Here is a 17,569-nt window from a genome sequence, read left to right as displayed (position 1 = left end):
TTTCTTTATTCTATTTCTGCCCATAATTTTTAAGCCAGTACCTTAGTTATGCTTCTAATTCAACCAGTATCTTTTCCTGCCCAGTCTTCAGTGTACAGGTCCCTAATTCACTGTCAGGCAATATCTGCAACAAGGAAAAAATTCATGAGCATCTCTTCTAGTCCTTGATTACTAGAGAATGGGCCTGAAACTAACAAACAGAAGCCTACTTCTACCCTAAAATATTACTCCTGTTTGCAGTGCAAAGGGAAAAAAACCAAAAAAACAAATCAGCTGAGAAATAACTCCTTTCTCTTCCTGAAGAAAAAATCTACTAGTCTGTTAACAAGCAAAACATGTAAGAATTTGTATGGCTTACATTGTGCCTTCTCCATGAATACTCACAAAATTTGTTTCCAAAGCTTTTTGTGACACCTTTAACAACCATTAAATCTGCTGGAAGAGAGATTTAGGATAACTATCAAAGCCTGTATAGCTACTAAATATTTCATAGGTTCCCTGAGCAAAGCTGACTCTGCGTGATCAATATGGTTCTAGGAATCTAAATAATGTAACTGCATTTGTGTAGTTGCTGGAGAGAGGCAGGGTTTATTAGCTCAAGCACAGTCTTCTTCTAGTATCAGGAGCTCATTTCCAGCTGGTGTCTCAGCATGGTTTGTGCTTTGGCCCGTGGATGTTGCATCCTGTCCAGAGCTGGACCGGGACTCTCAAGCCTGGCAGTCCCACAATGTAAGCACTCTCTTCCAGCCATAAGACAAGCCATAGGAATTTAAGGCCGGATCAGGAAGGCTGGTTAAGTGCCCAGTGTCTGTGTCAGCACCAAACTCCCCCACTAGATTTTTGAAGCGAGTTATGCAACTCAATGTCTCTGTGCATCTGGGCATCAGTGTTTTTTCCCAAACAAAATGTACCAAGGCCAAGTCTGAGATGGGAAGAACTCGCACCAGTTGCCTGCCACTTGGCAGCCATCCCAGCTGAAGCCTTTTTGGATCAGATTATTCTCTTGTGCAACTTGGTCCTTCAGTGTTTGCTCAGCCTTTGGAGGCATCACTTTCCTTATTCTGATTTCTGCTGATCCTGAGATCCCCTGCAGTGAGGAGAAGGGATCAAGAAGGTGATGTGCTTTTGGAGCATACATCTGAAATCTTCTGTTCTCTCCCCTAGTGACATGCCTGCCCAAGCAGGTGCATTGGTGGAGCTGATGAGAAGCAGCTCGGTGAGTGGGATTTGGGCCACACCTCCGTGCTGCTGGGGTCTCTGGGAGATGACTGTAATTAATGGGATGCTTGAGTCATGAAGAGTGCTTTACTGATGAAAGAAAAGTCCTTGTCTCTGCTGTGCTGTGCCAGATGAATTACCCCTAATGTAGGCTGCAGTGCAGACGGGAGAGGTAAGGATGCTAGTGAGGAAGAGAAGAAATCTGAGGGCTCTGGTGAGATCACAGGATTGCTTTGTTGAGCATCAACCTTCAGAGTGAAGGTCATGAAGGCTGAGTGTAAAATAGCTGAAGCAGGTAGGTCTGCAGACCAACAGGAGTCACAATATCCACAATACTGGCAAGAGGGACTATGAAGTCTTTGCAGGAGGAAAAGCCCTCTCAAAGTCTGGTTTTGAGCAGGCAAATAATTAATTAGTGACCAGAAACCTCAGGAATGAATGAATCTCTGTCACACCATGATCTTCTATAGAATTAGTAGGGGATCTAGCATTGTGGACCAGTCTGCTGTGGCAACTCCACTGAGAGCAACAATGAGCATCAAAAGCAGGGAGGGGAAGAAATCTGAGAAACCCAAGGCTGCCCTGCTCTGAGTGGTGGCTGAATTTGAGTGGATGACTGTCTGGGTGTGAACTATTGGTTCAGGGAGAGCATTCCCTCTAAGGGAACTGGAGTGCCTGGTGCTCCTTGGCTCAGATTGAATGGGAAAGGAAGGCACTGAATAAGCAGGATTTGTCAAAGCATGTGGCTCTCTATGCCAGAACTCTTGATGGATGCTGCATGCTCACCCCACTGTCAGTTACTCTGCCTTGCCAATTGTTTGGCAGAGTGAAGGGAGGTGGCATGGCTTTTCAATGGAATAGAAGAGGAGAGGCTGTCGTGCTTTGTTTTATTCACAGCTTTTTATGCATTTTTTTTTTTTTTTTAAGGGAGAGGGGTGTATCCCTGCCATAACATTGCCTCTGCATGAAAGTCTTTCTGAGCAAATTGCTGGTTAAAGAGGAGAATTCAGACCTGGGTGATTCCCAGGCCCTCCCTCTATTTGTGGGATCCTTTCGCAGATGTTTGTTATGTAAATGCACTACACTAAAAATAGTTGCCTTTGATTCCTTTCTTTGTACTGAATGTTACAAAATGTTTTGATGAGATCCAGCTCTCAGCAGCGCCTATTGTTAGCTTGTGGTGACGTGGATGCTGCAGCTGCCCTTATATGAGCTCAGTGAAGTCACCAGCCTCCTGGACTCTTCTATTTTAATCCAGCTGTCTGTTCCCTGGGGCACCCCTTGCCCCTCCTGGCCACGGGGTAATTCTTGCCCAGCTGGCAGGGATCCCCAGCAGCTCCAGTTCCACAGCCACATGAGTCACTCCAGCCTCCATTCCCACACGGCTTTATCCCCACTCTGCCTGCAGTGTGCAGCCATGGCTGGCAAATCTCTGCTGTCCACCCCTGTTCTGAAGCTGACATTCATTTAGTGATGCTTGCTGCCACAGACACATTTCTGTGCTTGGTTACCCTGACAGAGCTTGTCTGCCGAAGGGAATTTCCTTACAGAAGCCAAGGTGAATTGCAGTAGACTAGCAAGCAGTTCAGATTTTCCCCCTGGAGAGGTGCTTTTCTTTTGCCAGCTTAACTCAGCATACCTCCTTTGTTCTGCCTTACTGTCTGTGCCCATTTAGCCCCATTTGTGAACGTTACCTCTGCATGCCTAAGCAATGGATGCTGCAATCTGTTTATTTTATGTGCCACTAGAAAATTAACTTCAAGGAAGACTGGAAGCTGATTACCATCCTTGTTGGAGGCAGCGACCTATGCCAGTACTGCTTGGACAAGGTTTGTATCTCTGAATTGGGCATGCTCATCCAGGCATTTGGCAGGTGACCAGCCCTGGAAACATAGCCTTTCTCTCTCTCAGGGAGCCAGAGTTCCTCTCTGTTTAAAAAGCACTTAGAAGTCCTGCCCCTTTCATCTTCATTGTATCAGAAACTAGTGCACAGCTTTTAATACAGGGGCACTGCAGCTCTGAAGAAATGCATGATTTGAGTACTAGGAACCTGCTCATATTGAACAAAACACAAAGATTAGGCTGAACAGCTCTCCTTGCTAAACTGGACCAAGTAATCAGTGTAGTGTCTCAGGCATGTGAGGGGACACAAGTGAAGTCTTCTGGAAAACATCCCCACACAATAGTTACTGAGGATGCCCAATTCTTGCTTCAGAATGACACCCAAAATAATAACATCAGTTTATAGTGAAAAACATGTCTTTTCTTTAGCTGTGAGTGGTCATCCCCTCTGAAACTGTGTGGCACAGACTGGGGGGTCTGTACCAGGCACTGTTCTCTGTTTTGCTCTTTCCTTTACAGGCTGCTGCCTGGAGCCTTTGTCCCCACAGCTACACCTCTATAGCTACAGTCACAAAGTTGTTTTGCTTATGGGCTTTGTGGGGTCTGACTGCCTTCAGATCAGTTTCTCCAGATAGGGAGTTTGAAAAAAAAAAAATTACTGTTCATAAGGCAAATCAGTCTGCTCTGGGTCCCATAAAAAACAACCCAAAATCCAAAAATGTGGTCGATATAGTCATTATCAGGGAAAGGCTCTGTCAAGATACCTCAGGATTTTCTACAGAGATCAGAGGAATATATTAATGGTATAAAAACATCAGCACTATATAACCTCTGTACATGTGCCAGTAAACTTCTTGATCTGGAAATATATCTGCCAACAAAAGAAAAAAGTAGCACCAAGTTGATACAGCTTTTCACAGATCACCTTGTTGGTTCCTGAAAAAGACTGACTCAATTTTTAATTTTTTTTTTTTTTAATAGGAAACCTATTCAGTGCAAAAGTATGTAAAGCACCTTCAGGACACTCTGGATATTTTCTATAAGGAGGTAAGCTTTTAAGATACCCTAGTAAGCTATGTTCCTGGCAAGTACACTGATGTTTTTCTCACCTCTGATAGACTGTCAGTGATTATGTTTCGTACAAGGTCATCTTTCAAATAGCTGGAGTCAGACTGTTCTTCAGTGCTACATTTCAATGACTGTACTAGCTAATGCCCTGAGAAAGAGGGCTGTAGTTTCAGAAAGACTGTGTGTTTGACAATATTTATGCTGTGGACCAAACATACCATGACCCTACAGCCAGTTTCCTGGCTAAACCAGCCATGAACAGTTTCATTTACCCTAGAGCAAATGGAAATGTCCCAGGGAGTGAAGCAGCATTTCAGCTCGTTTGTACTAGCTGCTGGAATTCTTTTGGCTGACATCCACTGTATGTCTCCCTCCCTCCCCCCTCCTTTTATACATCATCCTTGCACATGCCATTGGCTGCAGGCAGTGCAGTTTGCACTGACTCCCTGACCTATGGACGGCACTCCTTGCTCTTTGTAGTGGTATCATGTTCTGTTATTTGTAACATGTCTGTATGTCTGGTTATTATAATCCTCACAGCTCCCAAGAGTCTTTATCAACGTGGTGGAGATGCTGGAGTTCTCTGGACTGCGTCAAATCACAGCAAGCTCTTCAGTGTGTGCCTTGACAGCAAAGTAAGTGAGCAAAACAGCTCTTTGCCTATAAAGTGATATTTTTTTGGCTGAGTCTCAATTTCTACAGCAGGACATCTACACTGAGCTTTCCAAGCTACGTGCATTGCTTCCTTTACCTGATGCACCCATCAACTTTCTCTTACTTCTTGCAATACTTCTGCTAAAAAACCTGCACCTGTAGATAGCAGAGCTCTCACTTCTCAGCTGTAAGGCAGCATGACACAGCACAAGTCAACATATGATTGCTGAACTTCGAAGGCTTTTTTGCCCAGCCATCTGCTGGTCAGCAGCACAGGCTGACATCCCTGATTCCTCTCCTTGTATCCAGTGCTGCATTACCTCTGGTGCAGGCTGGGCTGCATGCAGCAGAGCACAGCCAGGAACTGCTCCTTGCAGCTAATGAAGGAGACCAAAATCTTAACTCAGAGAAGGTTGAGAGACTTGTTTTAGAAAGCAGCAGTGTCTTTAAAGGCATCAGAATGGATGTGAAAAAGCTTTTTAGTCTTGCAGAGAAAGGTATAACAAAGACCAGTAGTTGCAAGGTGATGCCAAATGAATTCCAATTAAGTTAGGCACAGATTTTTAAAAATACAAGTGATTAACTGCTGGAACACACTGGAAGGGAAAATAATGAATTGATGATCTTGTTCAATGTCTTCATATTCATTCCAAGCACATTCTTAGAAGATTAATTTCGGTGAAGCACAAGTTATTACCTCTTGTTATGAAGGTAACATAATAAAACAGAGTGGTACAAAGACTCAGACTACATGAAAAATTTGTCTTTTCTAACTTTAGACTCCCAGATGTCTGAAACTCTGCTGTAAGCCCATTCATGGGGTGGGTTTTCTTGTTATTCTAACACGTGTGATTTCCTGCTGATGGGTGGCACACTAAACACTTTTTTCGCGTTTGACTCAAGAGTTGCAGATCCTGCAGCTCTTTCTGCCTGTGGTAGTTGTTCATTTTGAAAAGTCAGTCAGTAGACATTTTTCTTTTTTAAAGTGTCTGTCCCTTCCTAGGCCACCAAGGTTCACTCTCCCTTCTGTGTGTGAGCTTTGAGCACCTATCCTGAGCTTCTTGAAGCGGGCACACAGTGCTGAAGAACTGTGAATAAACTACTCTAGACTGGCTTTTAATTCTAGTATTTCTTTCATTGAAGGAAAGTTTGCCCATGTTTCTTAAACCCAGAGGAAAATTCTTCTGAATTACAAGAAATTAAGAGAGTTAACAGAGATTTTCAGGTAATGCATTGATTCTGTAATGCATTCTGATTGCTGGTCATCTTCACTTGTGTCTCTATATTGCTTCCCTCACTGCCCTTCCTGTCATGCATTTCCTCAGCAGTACAGAGAGGGATAACTGGAAAACAACTTGGCTACAGCCTAATCAAAACCCTACCCAGATAACCAGTTAGTAGCAGTGCAAGACTTTCCACATTGCCTTCTGATTTGACCTCAGTTCTGAGCTGGATGCAGATGGAGACCAGTTCTGTTTCCAGCTGCTGTTTCAACAGCCAAAAAGGATTTAGTAATGATGGCTGCTTTGTTGATATGTGTTTGTCTGTTATGAGTCCAACGAGTAGCTCACATGAATTAACATGTCACTGCAAGAGTGACAAATGACCTTGCATCAGCTGTTTTGTGGTTACTCTTAGCAGAAGAAATTAACTAAACCAACCATGGGCCAGCTTGCTATCTGAGAGTAACTTTTCATAGCCTCAGGCGTAAGATTCACTCAAAATTAACAGAGGCTATAAATAGCTATTGGAGCAGAAGCTTTTTCCATCGATGTTCTCATGAGTACAGGAATCACTGTATCAGATCACATCATGTTCTCCATTCTGGCTCTGGCAATGAATCTGACAAAGCTCAAGAAATTCACCCAGGGTAATGCTTGTATAAGCCTACTAGAGGGGTCATTTTCCTTAATTAAGGAAGAGGGATTAGGAATGTTTTGAGATATCACCAGGAGCGTTAGCATTTATACTCATAAGATGGCAAGTTTTTTATTTGTATGAATGTCTGTGACCATCATTTTTGAAAGTGGCAGGTAATTTTTCAATGTTTAAGTATTATTTTAATTCAAGCACACATTTCTGAAAAATCAAGCTTGCTTCAGCCTCAAGTTGGCATTCTAGATTCCTTTGTCATTTCTAAAAATGTTGACTTTGTCCCTTTTTTTATACTCTTCTGCAAATTTTAATCTCATTGCAGTTGTGCAGTTTTGGTTTCTATAAATAAGGTTTGAAATATTTTTTTTCTGTTTTTTTTTTAATTAGAAACTTTTTTTTTTTGCTTTTTTTGTTTGAATTAATCCAGCTTCTGTGCATTTTCCTCATGAAAATCTCCTCGTGAACCAAATTATTTTCTTAGCCGTTTTCTTGACTGTTTTGTAACATTTAGCTGGATTTACACACTAACGATTTATGGCTTCCTACACTGAAAGATGTTTAATCTGGCTGTTGCTGCTAGCTGACAAATGTTGGATGAGCCTTGCAAGTAACTCCTGTGTTTTCTCTGATTGCACTGCACGCAGGCTGAAGCCTTGCAGCTGATCAACAGCGGGCGGTACGAACAGCGGCAGGACTTCGCTGTTGTCATCCAGCCGTTCTTCCGGAACACCTTATTGCCCCTGGATAGTGTGAGTCCTGTTTTGCTTTCCCATTATGCAGGGGCCTGTATCTTGATTTCTCTTAAGCCAGTAAGACCCATGCCACAAGGACTGTGTTTTCTTCTCTCTGCACAGTCTAGTGGCACAGCGTGGAATCCGTGCTAAGAGTGAGGGAGGAGAAGACAGGAAGTCTCACAAGAATATTCACAGTACTGCCTCTGAATCAAAATGGCTTTAGGAAACATTCATAGCATGCACCCATAAACAAGGCACCCTCTGACTTCCTCTGAACTGCATGTTGCTTCCCTTTTTGAGGAGGTTGGTTAGCATTCACCACAGTTTCCCGATTTAGGTTATGGAATGTGTTCAGGTTTTCTTCAAATGGAGACCAGCACTTGAATCTCTGACTCATCCAAGCATGGAAACAGGAAGCAGCCTTTGAAACCAAACACTGATTCTCCTCCTTTTCTCCGGCCTTAGCATTATGTATGCTGTGTAGTTAAGGATGCGAATATCCAGCATGAATCCTCATCAAAACAACCCAGTTTTGCATAGTAATGATACTTTTTTCATACCATCCCCTTTTTTTTTCCTGTCAACCTAAAAAGTCGACCGATGGTCACCATACAGGTAGTGATGAGGCAAATTCCCCATAAGAGAGACATTTACCGCAGTTGGATAAGCCCACCATTTTTATTGTTGTCTGAAATCCAGAAGAAATTTCAACACTTGAGATGTTGTAAGTCGGAGTCACAGAAGTTTAACAAGCAATAATAAGCACTTTCTATCAGTTCTGTACAAAATGGAATGTGGGTCAATGGCAGGGTCTGTGTAACAGCTGTGACTGTTGGCTTAATGATAAGTTTAGTTTTGTTGTGAAATTTTTTGTGTGAAGTTGAGCAGGCTGCATTACACAGAAGGTCTCAAGGTGCAGTAATCAGCCCATAGTCAGAAGCACCTAAGTTTATTTCCAGTGTGAAAACATGAGCATATTGCCTTTAGGAAGGTACCAAAATTTTGAAGTGGGAATATCAAGTACAGTACACTATTAGATATAATATGTCAGGTCTCAAAGACTGAAATTTGCTGAGAAATAATTTTTGCTTTTATTGCAGACTAGCAGGCCAGATATGAGTTTCTTTGCTGCAGACTGCTTTCATTTCAGTGTAAGAGGCTATGCTGAGATGGCCATGGCTCTCTGGAACAATATGGTAAGGGGTTACAACTTAGATCCCTATGTGTTTGTGGTAGCAGTGTCTACAAAAGATCATGAGAAAGGTGTCTGAAACAAAAGAGAGTAAGCAAGACATAAAATTGATATCCTAACAAGAGGGGGTTACTCAACTCTGAGGTTCTTCTCACCCTGCATTGCTACGAATGTAATCCCAAGTGATCATATTGCATGAAACAGTGTAAGTCTTTGCTCATTCAAAATGGGAATTCTCAAGAGTCTTAATGTACCAAAAAATTCCTTTCTGATTTGGTAAATATTTTGCATTAAAACAAAAAGTCAGCCTAGTTAAACATTCATTTCTGTAGGTTTGCTGAAAATGTCTGTTAAATGATCTTGCCCTTCTTCAGTGAATTCTGTTATATTTATTAGGAAAACATATATGTGACTGAATTTTTGCTGCCATTAATAGTGTGGACATGTTGTACCACCCACTCTTGTATCTGAGGCAGTTTTAGTAGAGTCACTGAAACTAATGGGGGGCTGAAATCAAACTTAAGATGATTGTAATCACATTCCATCTGTCATTTTGGGGGAAATGAATAGCTTTTGAATAGTGTTGGAAGAAGATGTCAGAGGTACATGCCAGACTTGGTAACTCCAAGGTCACAGTTGCTTTCAGAAACATTTCCCCACATTGGAAGGAAGACCATGGCATTTTTATGCCACAGCAACATTTCCTCCCCTTGTCTTGTAAACACCAGTAGCCAAATACATTGTGTGAGCAGAAATCCTGCATCCTGGTTTGCACAAGAAACAAACATAAATGGAAGGGAATTTCTTTTCCTTCCAAGTAAAAGTTTGAGCAAGATAAGAAACTTACAGGATACCCCAGAATGAGCTTGAAAACAAGGACTGGAAAGTGCAGGGCAGGAATCTGTGCAGCTGCCCAGCATGGCATATGAGCTGTAGGTCCAGGATTATAGAGTGTAGAGTGCAAGCACACGCTCGGAGTAATTGATTTGTGCACGCACAGCAAATCTGCCTGTTTTCCATCAGGTTCCCCTGTATGGGACTCCAGATGACAGCAGACTGGTAGGCTTCACTGTGCTTCATAGCTTAAACAGGGCTAATGGTGGGCCAGAAACCCCAGGCAAATGTAGAAAAATTCAAACTGAGCATGGCTGAGGGTTTCAAGAAAAAAAAAAGGGACAGTACCTGGGCATATGGCGGTCTTAAATTGGATTTCTGTTGCCATGTGGTATTCCTATTGGCCATTACTCATTCCTGAATCACCATCAGTCTTTTTTCCTATGCCACCAGAGGTTTTTTTTTTCCGTCCAGACTGTCACTCATTTCCTACGCATATATAGATATTGACACAAAGCTTTCTACTGGGGCGGCAGGGATCAGGTTCTTACTGATGCAAAGCACAACTATTCCCTCCCATAGAGATCTGTCGGTCAGTGCCAACTGCAGATATTACTGTTTACTATTTAAATCTAGTTCTTGTAACACATCCCTGCTTTTCCCTTGCAGTCCTTGTACGGCAAGGCTGTGCAAGCTTACTGTAAGGCTGTATTGTTTCCCTGTTCCCTGAAAAGCTTGGCAGGCTGCAGGCTTAGGGCCAAATGACACGGATTCTTGTCAGTGCGCATAAAGGGCCAGACCACTGTGCGTGTACACAGGGATTGGGATGACTTACGGTCTCTCCCTTGCCATAATGTTCTTCGTCCTTTTGGCTTTCTGCAAAACAAAGTGTGCTCCTGCTCTCTGAGGGCAGAGGACGCTGTAGTCTTAAGGGGTTTCCGCTGGTCCCAAACCCACCTTGTCAGGTCTTTGGCTGAGGTGAAGAGACACATGGACAGAGCGTTTGGTTTGTGTTCTCCCTCCATGCTTGCCACATGCTCTAGAGCTGTGGGTTTCTTCCAGAACTTGTCCTCTGTGCTCATGGACTTGAGGATACTGTCATCTTCTAAGCCCAGAAGCTAATGCTCCTGAAGAACAGATTGCATAGAGATGAAGTAAGCATGGCTGGTTACAGAATTTTGCATTTTATCATCTTTTGTCTGGGCTCTGTGCCAGAATCCTTACCAAGTGCCCTGGCACGGGAAGAATTACAATTATCTACAAATAACCAGTTGCACCTCAGGCAGAATGCTGCAAGATGTGAGGCGCACATTGTACAAATAACAGAGCTGCTCCCTTTAAGGTACAGAAAAACTACCAAATTCAGTCTTCACTGCATTAGCTGGTGGGTGGGCCAAGTGATTAGGAGTCATAAAAGAGTCCATCCGGACCCTACAACAGTCAGCAAAACTTGGCATCCTGTTTTGCTTCTAATCTTCTCTTCACTTGTTAGCTTTCTTCTCTTCTCTTGTTATATTTTCTGTGGTTCATATATTTTTATTTTTCAGTCTTTGCTAGCTTCTTTCTGTTTCTTAAATTTTTTTATTAAAAATGAACGAGAGAGAAAGTATTCTCAATGTTTCCATATGAGACTCTCATGGATAAAATTTATTTTTTCCATGTTGTGTTGGTCTTGTTGCTCTATTGTTTCTCTTCAGCATGCAGCTGACACTTTAATCCCTTGAGAACAGTAAATGCCTGTATGGACAATAGCAGAAGCAACAGCCGTCCTCTGTGATGTATTCCCAGAAGTGCTGGATGACAACTTTGCAGTTCTCTGTGGACCAATCTTGTAGTCATTACTTCAGGCATGTCCATACAACGGTTGTAAACACTTCAGTTAACATGACTGAGCAAGCCTCTACTTGTTAGCTTAACTATGGCAACCAGTGGTATGTGCACTGCTAGCCAAGCACAGCTGCCTGCTATTAGCCTGGGCACATTTTATGTTGGCTTGGAAATGGGCTCAGGGTGAGCCTATGGTCAGCTATTGCAACTTAGCTGCCAACTGATAATATAAAAACCTCTGTGTAACTCACTTCTTGCAAGATTGTGAACCCAGCCTCAGCTAAAATTTCTGGGGAATTTCTTGTCTGAGTGCAGACTGCAAAGGTTGGCATTGTCCCATCCTCTCTCTCTGTAACTCTGTCATTTCTGAAGTAACTCCCATCACCATGACACCGAGGCACCTTTCTTTAAGTAGTGTGCTATGTAATATGTCTAAAATCTCTCATGTGGGTTTTTTCCTTTGTGGTTTACACTGCCATTTGAGACAAGTACATGGCAGAACTGGGTGTAACAGTGAACCACTTTGCTTTAGCTGAACATTTAAAATGCATTGTATTCAGAGCAATGAAAAAGAAAGAAATGCTTATCCTATTCTTTGCTTCTGAGGGAGTTATTCTGCAGCCAGTACATCAGATTCTCAATGTCTTCAGTTCACAAGTATTAAAATGTTTGCAGACTTTGCTCCTTCTACCACACTTCTTTGTTACTGCAAGCAGCAAAAGATTGGATAAGAAGTTGTAACTGTCTGAGTCAAGAGAGTTTGAGAAGGAAAAGATTCATCATTAAGTCTGACATTGCTTTTCTCTTCTTCAGCTGGAGCCAGTTGGTGAAAAGCAGACTTATAACAACTTTACCCATGACAGATCAAAACTGAGGTGTCCAAACCCTGTAAGTAAAGGTCAAGGTGCTCTCTCCATTAATTACCTCTATTTTTTCTCCTTTCTTCACATGGGTAGACCTCTTTAAAAGAGTGTCTTTGCAAAGTTTTCAAATAGCTAAAATATATTCCTGTTTGTTACAGACAGGGAAATCTACTTAAGACTTAAGACAAAAAGCTGCATCCTCACTGCAATGGAAAGCCTTTCATTAAAGCTAGTTCTAATGAGTCTGTGTATTTCCATTTGCTTGTTTGCAGCAAGCAAATTAGGAAGTGATGCCACCACACGTGATTCTGAGGTGGCTTCTTTTTGTGTTCTCAGAATTTCAGACAATAGAGCAGGAGAGTGTTTGGGCTAAGATAGAGGGAAGACAAAACCAGCTGATTGTCTAAAGATCTACCATTCCTCTCTGAGAAGAGGTCATATGTCATATTGTTAGAATACTGCCCATTGAGTGATCTGTGGTCAATAAAGCTTTTGCTCTCCCTTTGTAGGAGAAACCTTTTCTTTTCACACGAAGGAATAGTGGATTTGGAAATTCAGATGTCACCTTGGAGAAAACAGACTCTTCAGTCCCCTACTGGGCTGTAATTGTGACTGCAGTAGCTGGGGTCCTGGTGGGTTCTTTACTTGGCTGGGTTGTGTCACGAAGAAGAACCAAGAAGCACCAATGTAAGGCTGGCACAGGAAACAACATGAAAACAACCCCTCTGTAACACAAGTGGAACAAACATCTTTGATGAGGCTGCTCTCTGCTGTGACACAGAGAGTAGCAGAATAAAAAACCTGTTGGATATGAATGAAGCATCTTGGTTGCCCGGGGATTTTTGTGCCAAATAACATTGATCAGTAATGTATTTTAGAGTTCTCTTCTGTGGACTGGTGGACTGTGGTCAGGGGGAGGATGAAGTTCAAAGTAATGCTGTGGTTTCATGCCAGCATGCGACTAAGTACCACATACCTGGTCACTCAGTCCTACCACAGGAAGAACTGGAAGAAGGTAAAACCCATCAATTGAGATAAGAACAGTTTTGATAACTGAAATGAAGTAAAATCTAATAATAATAATTGAAATTAAACAGCGAGTAACAAAAAAGAGAGAGGAATAAAACTCGAGAAAAACTAGTGCTGCACACTACAATTGCTCATTGCCTTCTGACTGATGCCCAGCCTGTCCTTGAACAGCAGTCAGCCCCTCCTGGACTTCTTCCCCCACTCTATATAGTAAGCATGAATTTCTATGGCATGGAATATCCCTTTGGCCAGCTCAGGCCAGCTATCCTGGCCACGCTCAGTCCCAGCTTCTGGAACTGGTAGAGCTCAGGAAACTGGCAAGTCCTTGGTTAGAGTAAGCACTACTTAGAAACAACTAAAATATTGATTTGTTATCAACATTATTCTCATACAAAATCCTAAACACAGCACTGAACCAGCTATTATGAAAAATATTAACTCTGTCCCAGCTGAAACCAGGACAAAGTGTTAAAAACTTTTTCATTCTGGGGTCCAGTTCTCTGTTTCATTAATATTACTCAATTGCACAGAGCCAGCACACCTGTTCATGCATCTTGGCTTCTTAATTGTCCATCTGTCCTTTTCTCTTATAAACCTCTATTTAAAATGTTAGAGACAAGTCTGTGATTGCAACCTGGTATTCTCCAATAGTAAGATGTGAGTGAGATAAATAGCAGCTACAATTTCTCATGTTATATTTCCAGCAAGACCATTGTCATGAAGGTGCTATGGTGATTCTGCATGGGCAAGTACAATGCCATGGAAATATCTTTAAACTGTTTCTGAACAACTTGGTATCCCTGGTGCAGTGCTGGGCAGCACAGATAGAATAACTCTGCACTGCCTTGGGCCCCAGGTTCCTTCCATCTGAGACTGGGCGTGAAGCTGGGCTGTATCTGTCACTTCTCCTCCCGGGCTAAATAACCCAGGGACAGTCCTGTATCCTCCTGCCCTCCCCTGTATGGGCGCTGGTTCCAGAAGGAGTCTTCTTGTGCTGAATTTCTTCACTAGCATCTAGTAAGGGGTCTAAACAAAAATGCAGTACCTGCAAGCTAGCTTGGCTTAACCCTTCTCATAGGACCTTTTCTTGTGTTCAGGTCTCCCAGGCTGGAGACTCCCTGGTTATTAATCACAGAAGAGCTTGCAAAGTTGTTTTTCACCTTTTGTTTTGTTTTTTAAATTCTAATCAGGAGTTCAGAGACCATCCTTTTTGCAAATTAGACTTTCCTTGTTTTAAACCTGCAGGCCAATTCATATGATCTATTAGTACAAAAGGCTCTTCACAACACCTGCATGGTCTTGGTTCCCAATATCTTTCTTATTTCCTACGTTAAATACATAACCTTTTTAATTTTATTGAAGCCAAAGTGAGGTTTGCACTGGTGCAATTTTTTGTGATGTGTACTACATTTCCACTCCAGAAATGCAAATGGATAGAAAATTATAATGTTTCCCAGAAGAAAGTGTTCTGGGTTTCCTAAATTTATTATTTTGCATGCAGAAGGTGTTCAGAACTTCTTCTTCCATTTCACTTCTGTCAGTATCCTTGCTAAGATAAAAGAGGTGGGCAGAGTACAACTTACATAGTCAGGTTTCAGGGGCTGTAGTTATACTCACCTCTTCTTTGATCTACTCTTAAAGGTAGGGCTGTTAATAGTAGGACTTTCATTTGCCTGCATCATACCCACAGATGCGTGTCTGTGAGCTCTACATGCAGCACAAAATGGGGATATATTCAGAATGTGAACCAGGAGCTGTTGCATCTTGTTCCAGTGCAGCACAAGGCTGCTCTTCCCATCCCTGTCTTAACTGGTATCTACCTGGTATTTATTTATCTTGGGAAATGGAAGCAAACACAACCTCCAACCAAGAGACAAGATTTCAGTGTATTTCATAGCACCTACACCTCAGACACATTGGAAAAATATAAGCCTCATGTGTGAGGAAGCTGAGCAAGTATCCAAAGGCTGCTATCTCCTCTCATCCCTAAATGTTATTGTGAGTTGTCTTCCTACTGGGAACTTTGATAACCACTGTTCATACAACTCTTGGCTTGGGAAGAAGTAAAAAGATAATTGTTCTCTACAGAACTTTTCATCAGTACTAGGTATTTCAAAGGAAACACAAGAACAGTAGTTCAGTACTGATTTACCTTTCCAAATCTTGTGTGCATGCAGGAAGTGGGGTGGGAGTCCTGGAGCATGAGTTAGAGTTACAAAATGCTGCAGTCTCTCCCATCAGGCTTGTTCTGCCTAGAGATGGGTACAAGTGCTTCTTAGGTTTCATGCTTGTGCCCCCTGCTAGAATAACTAAATATCCCTTTTTCTCACTTAGAAAGCTAAATTTTGGTCTGAGCTTCTAAAACCTAAATTATAAGAATTGCAGGCTGTTGGGACATGAGAGGAAAGGTGGCTCTTAGCTCATTCACTATCCTGAAGGATTCTAGATCCTAGGATTCATGTGCAGTAGCCTGGGTGATTCTGCTTTTGAATGGTGAGCTGCAGTTCCCTGCAGCATTTAGCCCTGTAAGGAATGCTGCCTTTACTGATGCTTTCAGGAACCAGAAAACCATCAATCTATATTATATTGGCTCTGTTCTGGTAATGCCACAGGAGACTTCCCCTACTTTCTGTAGCTTTGGTGTATCTTTAATGCATGAATACGGTAGGAGCTGGAACAGGAACTGGTGGGTTTTTCTTTAGTCTGTGGAAGTATCTTCTGGCATCTTTCTTCTGTAGACTCAAGTATGTGGTGAAATGCACTAGCTTTAAAAAAAAAAAAAAAATCAGGAACCATGCAGTTTGCATCTGTTCCTCAAGCAAAATAATTTCTGTGAAGATGTTTCTGCTGAACAGGAACATCTTCACAGAAGATGTGCTCCATGCTTATTAAGGAAGCATGGATCTGCAATGAATGACAACCAGTTAGGTCTGGATACTTTGCATTCAGTGTCACATTAAATCAGTCAGTTGTCCATTCCTCCTTTTTTTCTGTAGTGGCATGCCCTTGGTTTCAAATGCCCTCATGGCGTTTTGCCTCAGTGGATGCTGAATAGACAGATTGCCTACTGAAGCACAAAAGGAGAGGCTTCGAAAGAATTCCAAGTCTTGTATGGAAAAATGCATCAATTGGATGCCATTTTAGCCAAGGATTTTGCTTTGGCTAATGGTGGTCTTGCCCACTTCTTTCCACGTGAAAAGCACCTCTTTGTGATTTTCTAATGCTCTGAGAAAACAGGCTTTATGAATGCTTCCTCTGGAGAAGAGCCTCAGCTCAGCCCACATGAGTGGTCACTCTCCAAAGGACCTCTGTGGGTGCTGGCCAACAGCTCAGGTTGTTGAGAAGAACACTTGGAGTAAATACTACTCTGTTCCCTGGTCCTGAGAAATAATCTGTTCTTCAAACAGGGAAGAGATGAAGCTTGGCAAGTGTTGGCAAACATTTGCCTGCAGCTTCAGAATTTCTGGAGTGTAAATTCTGGCCTTCTTTGTTATTGCTGATGGACCTTCCTCTCATCATGGTACAGTGCCTGCATCCTGCTTTGTAAGGTCTAGGGTCAGTTTGCCCCAAAATCCAGTTTAGGTGCTCAGTGAACTTAAGGAAGAGAGGGAAAGTTCAGAAAAAACATCTGCAGAGAATTTTGCACAGCTTTGCAGATTGCTAAATATTTCCTCCCACCACCTTCTAGGTGGTGAGATGTGCTAATGGCAAATTATGTCATTTTAACAGCTAGGCAGTATGTGATAGCCTGGGACATCTGGGCAAGAGTTTTGTTGCTTTGAGGGATATTTTGTTAAAACACTGAGGTGAAACAACCCCACCTAAAGAAAGGAAAAGCTCTGGAATTTTACAGCTCTATATATTTGTGATTTACACTTCCTGGAATATTTAAAGAATTTGCTATGGGAGGGTCATAAGTTTGCAATGCTTGCTCTTCTCCTCCTCCTCCCCCCCAGCACCCCCTTTTGTTTTTAGAAGGAAGATATCTGGGATTTTGGAGTCAGCAGGACAAAAAAAAAATCTATACATAAAGTAGTTCATATATTACTTAAATAAAACAAATTTTCTGGGTATCATAGATCTTTTAGCACAACAGGGAGGGATGCTCCTGTGAATTATTGTGTTAAAACTAATTCTGGTCCAAGTACCTGGTTTGCTCAACCATGGACCTGAAAAGCATCTCTAGCAGGAGTCCAGGAATCTGTTTTGAAAAAGGGGGTGATGGAAGAAGGAGGAAGAAAGACTGGCACATTTTAAACTGGCAGATGCTGAGTATCTTCCATTTGAGTGTCCTTGCCACCACTTAACTTGGGTGGATATCAGATGTTTTGCTGTCTTTCTGAGTATGGTGGATTTCTCAGACTTGTTTTGAAAATTGTTAACTTTAGATGCTTTTGATGATCATTCTAGCAGAAACAAAAAATTTTTCTGAT

General features: G+C 42.2%; 1 protein-coding gene across 1 annotated transcript in view; it reads left to right on the top strand.

Moving 5' to 3' along the window:
• PLB1 (phospholipase B1) overlaps positions 1–12,926 on the top strand; it is a 50,651-nt gene extending 37,725 nt beyond the window's left edge. The window contains exons 32-40 of the mRNA XM_059843276.1: positions 1,165–1,216; positions 2,967–3,047; positions 4,042–4,107; positions 4,669–4,763; positions 5,926–6,007; positions 7,302–7,406; positions 8,492–8,587; positions 12,058–12,132; positions 12,617–12,926. Coding sequence (XP_059699259.1) covers positions 1,165–1,216; positions 2,967–3,047; positions 4,042–4,107; positions 4,669–4,763; positions 5,926–6,007; positions 7,302–7,406; positions 8,492–8,587; positions 12,058–12,132; positions 12,617–12,838 — 874 coding nt within the window. The 3' untranslated portion in view covers positions 12,839–12,926. The remainder of the gene's footprint in view (positions 1–1,164; positions 1,217–2,966; positions 3,048–4,041; positions 4,108–4,668; positions 4,764–5,925; positions 6,008–7,301; positions 7,407–8,491; positions 8,588–12,057; positions 12,133–12,616) is intronic.
• The last annotated feature ends 4,643 nt before the right edge of the window (positions 12,927–17,569 follow it).

Source organism: Haemorhous mexicanus, chromosome 3 (genome assembly GCF_027477595.1).
Source record: "Haemorhous mexicanus isolate bHaeMex1 chromosome 3, bHaeMex1.pri, whole genome shotgun sequence".
Lineage (NCBI taxonomy): Eukaryota > Metazoa > Chordata > Aves > Passeriformes > Fringillidae > Haemorhous > Haemorhous mexicanus.
This window is presented reverse-complemented; position numbering and strand designations above follow the sequence as displayed.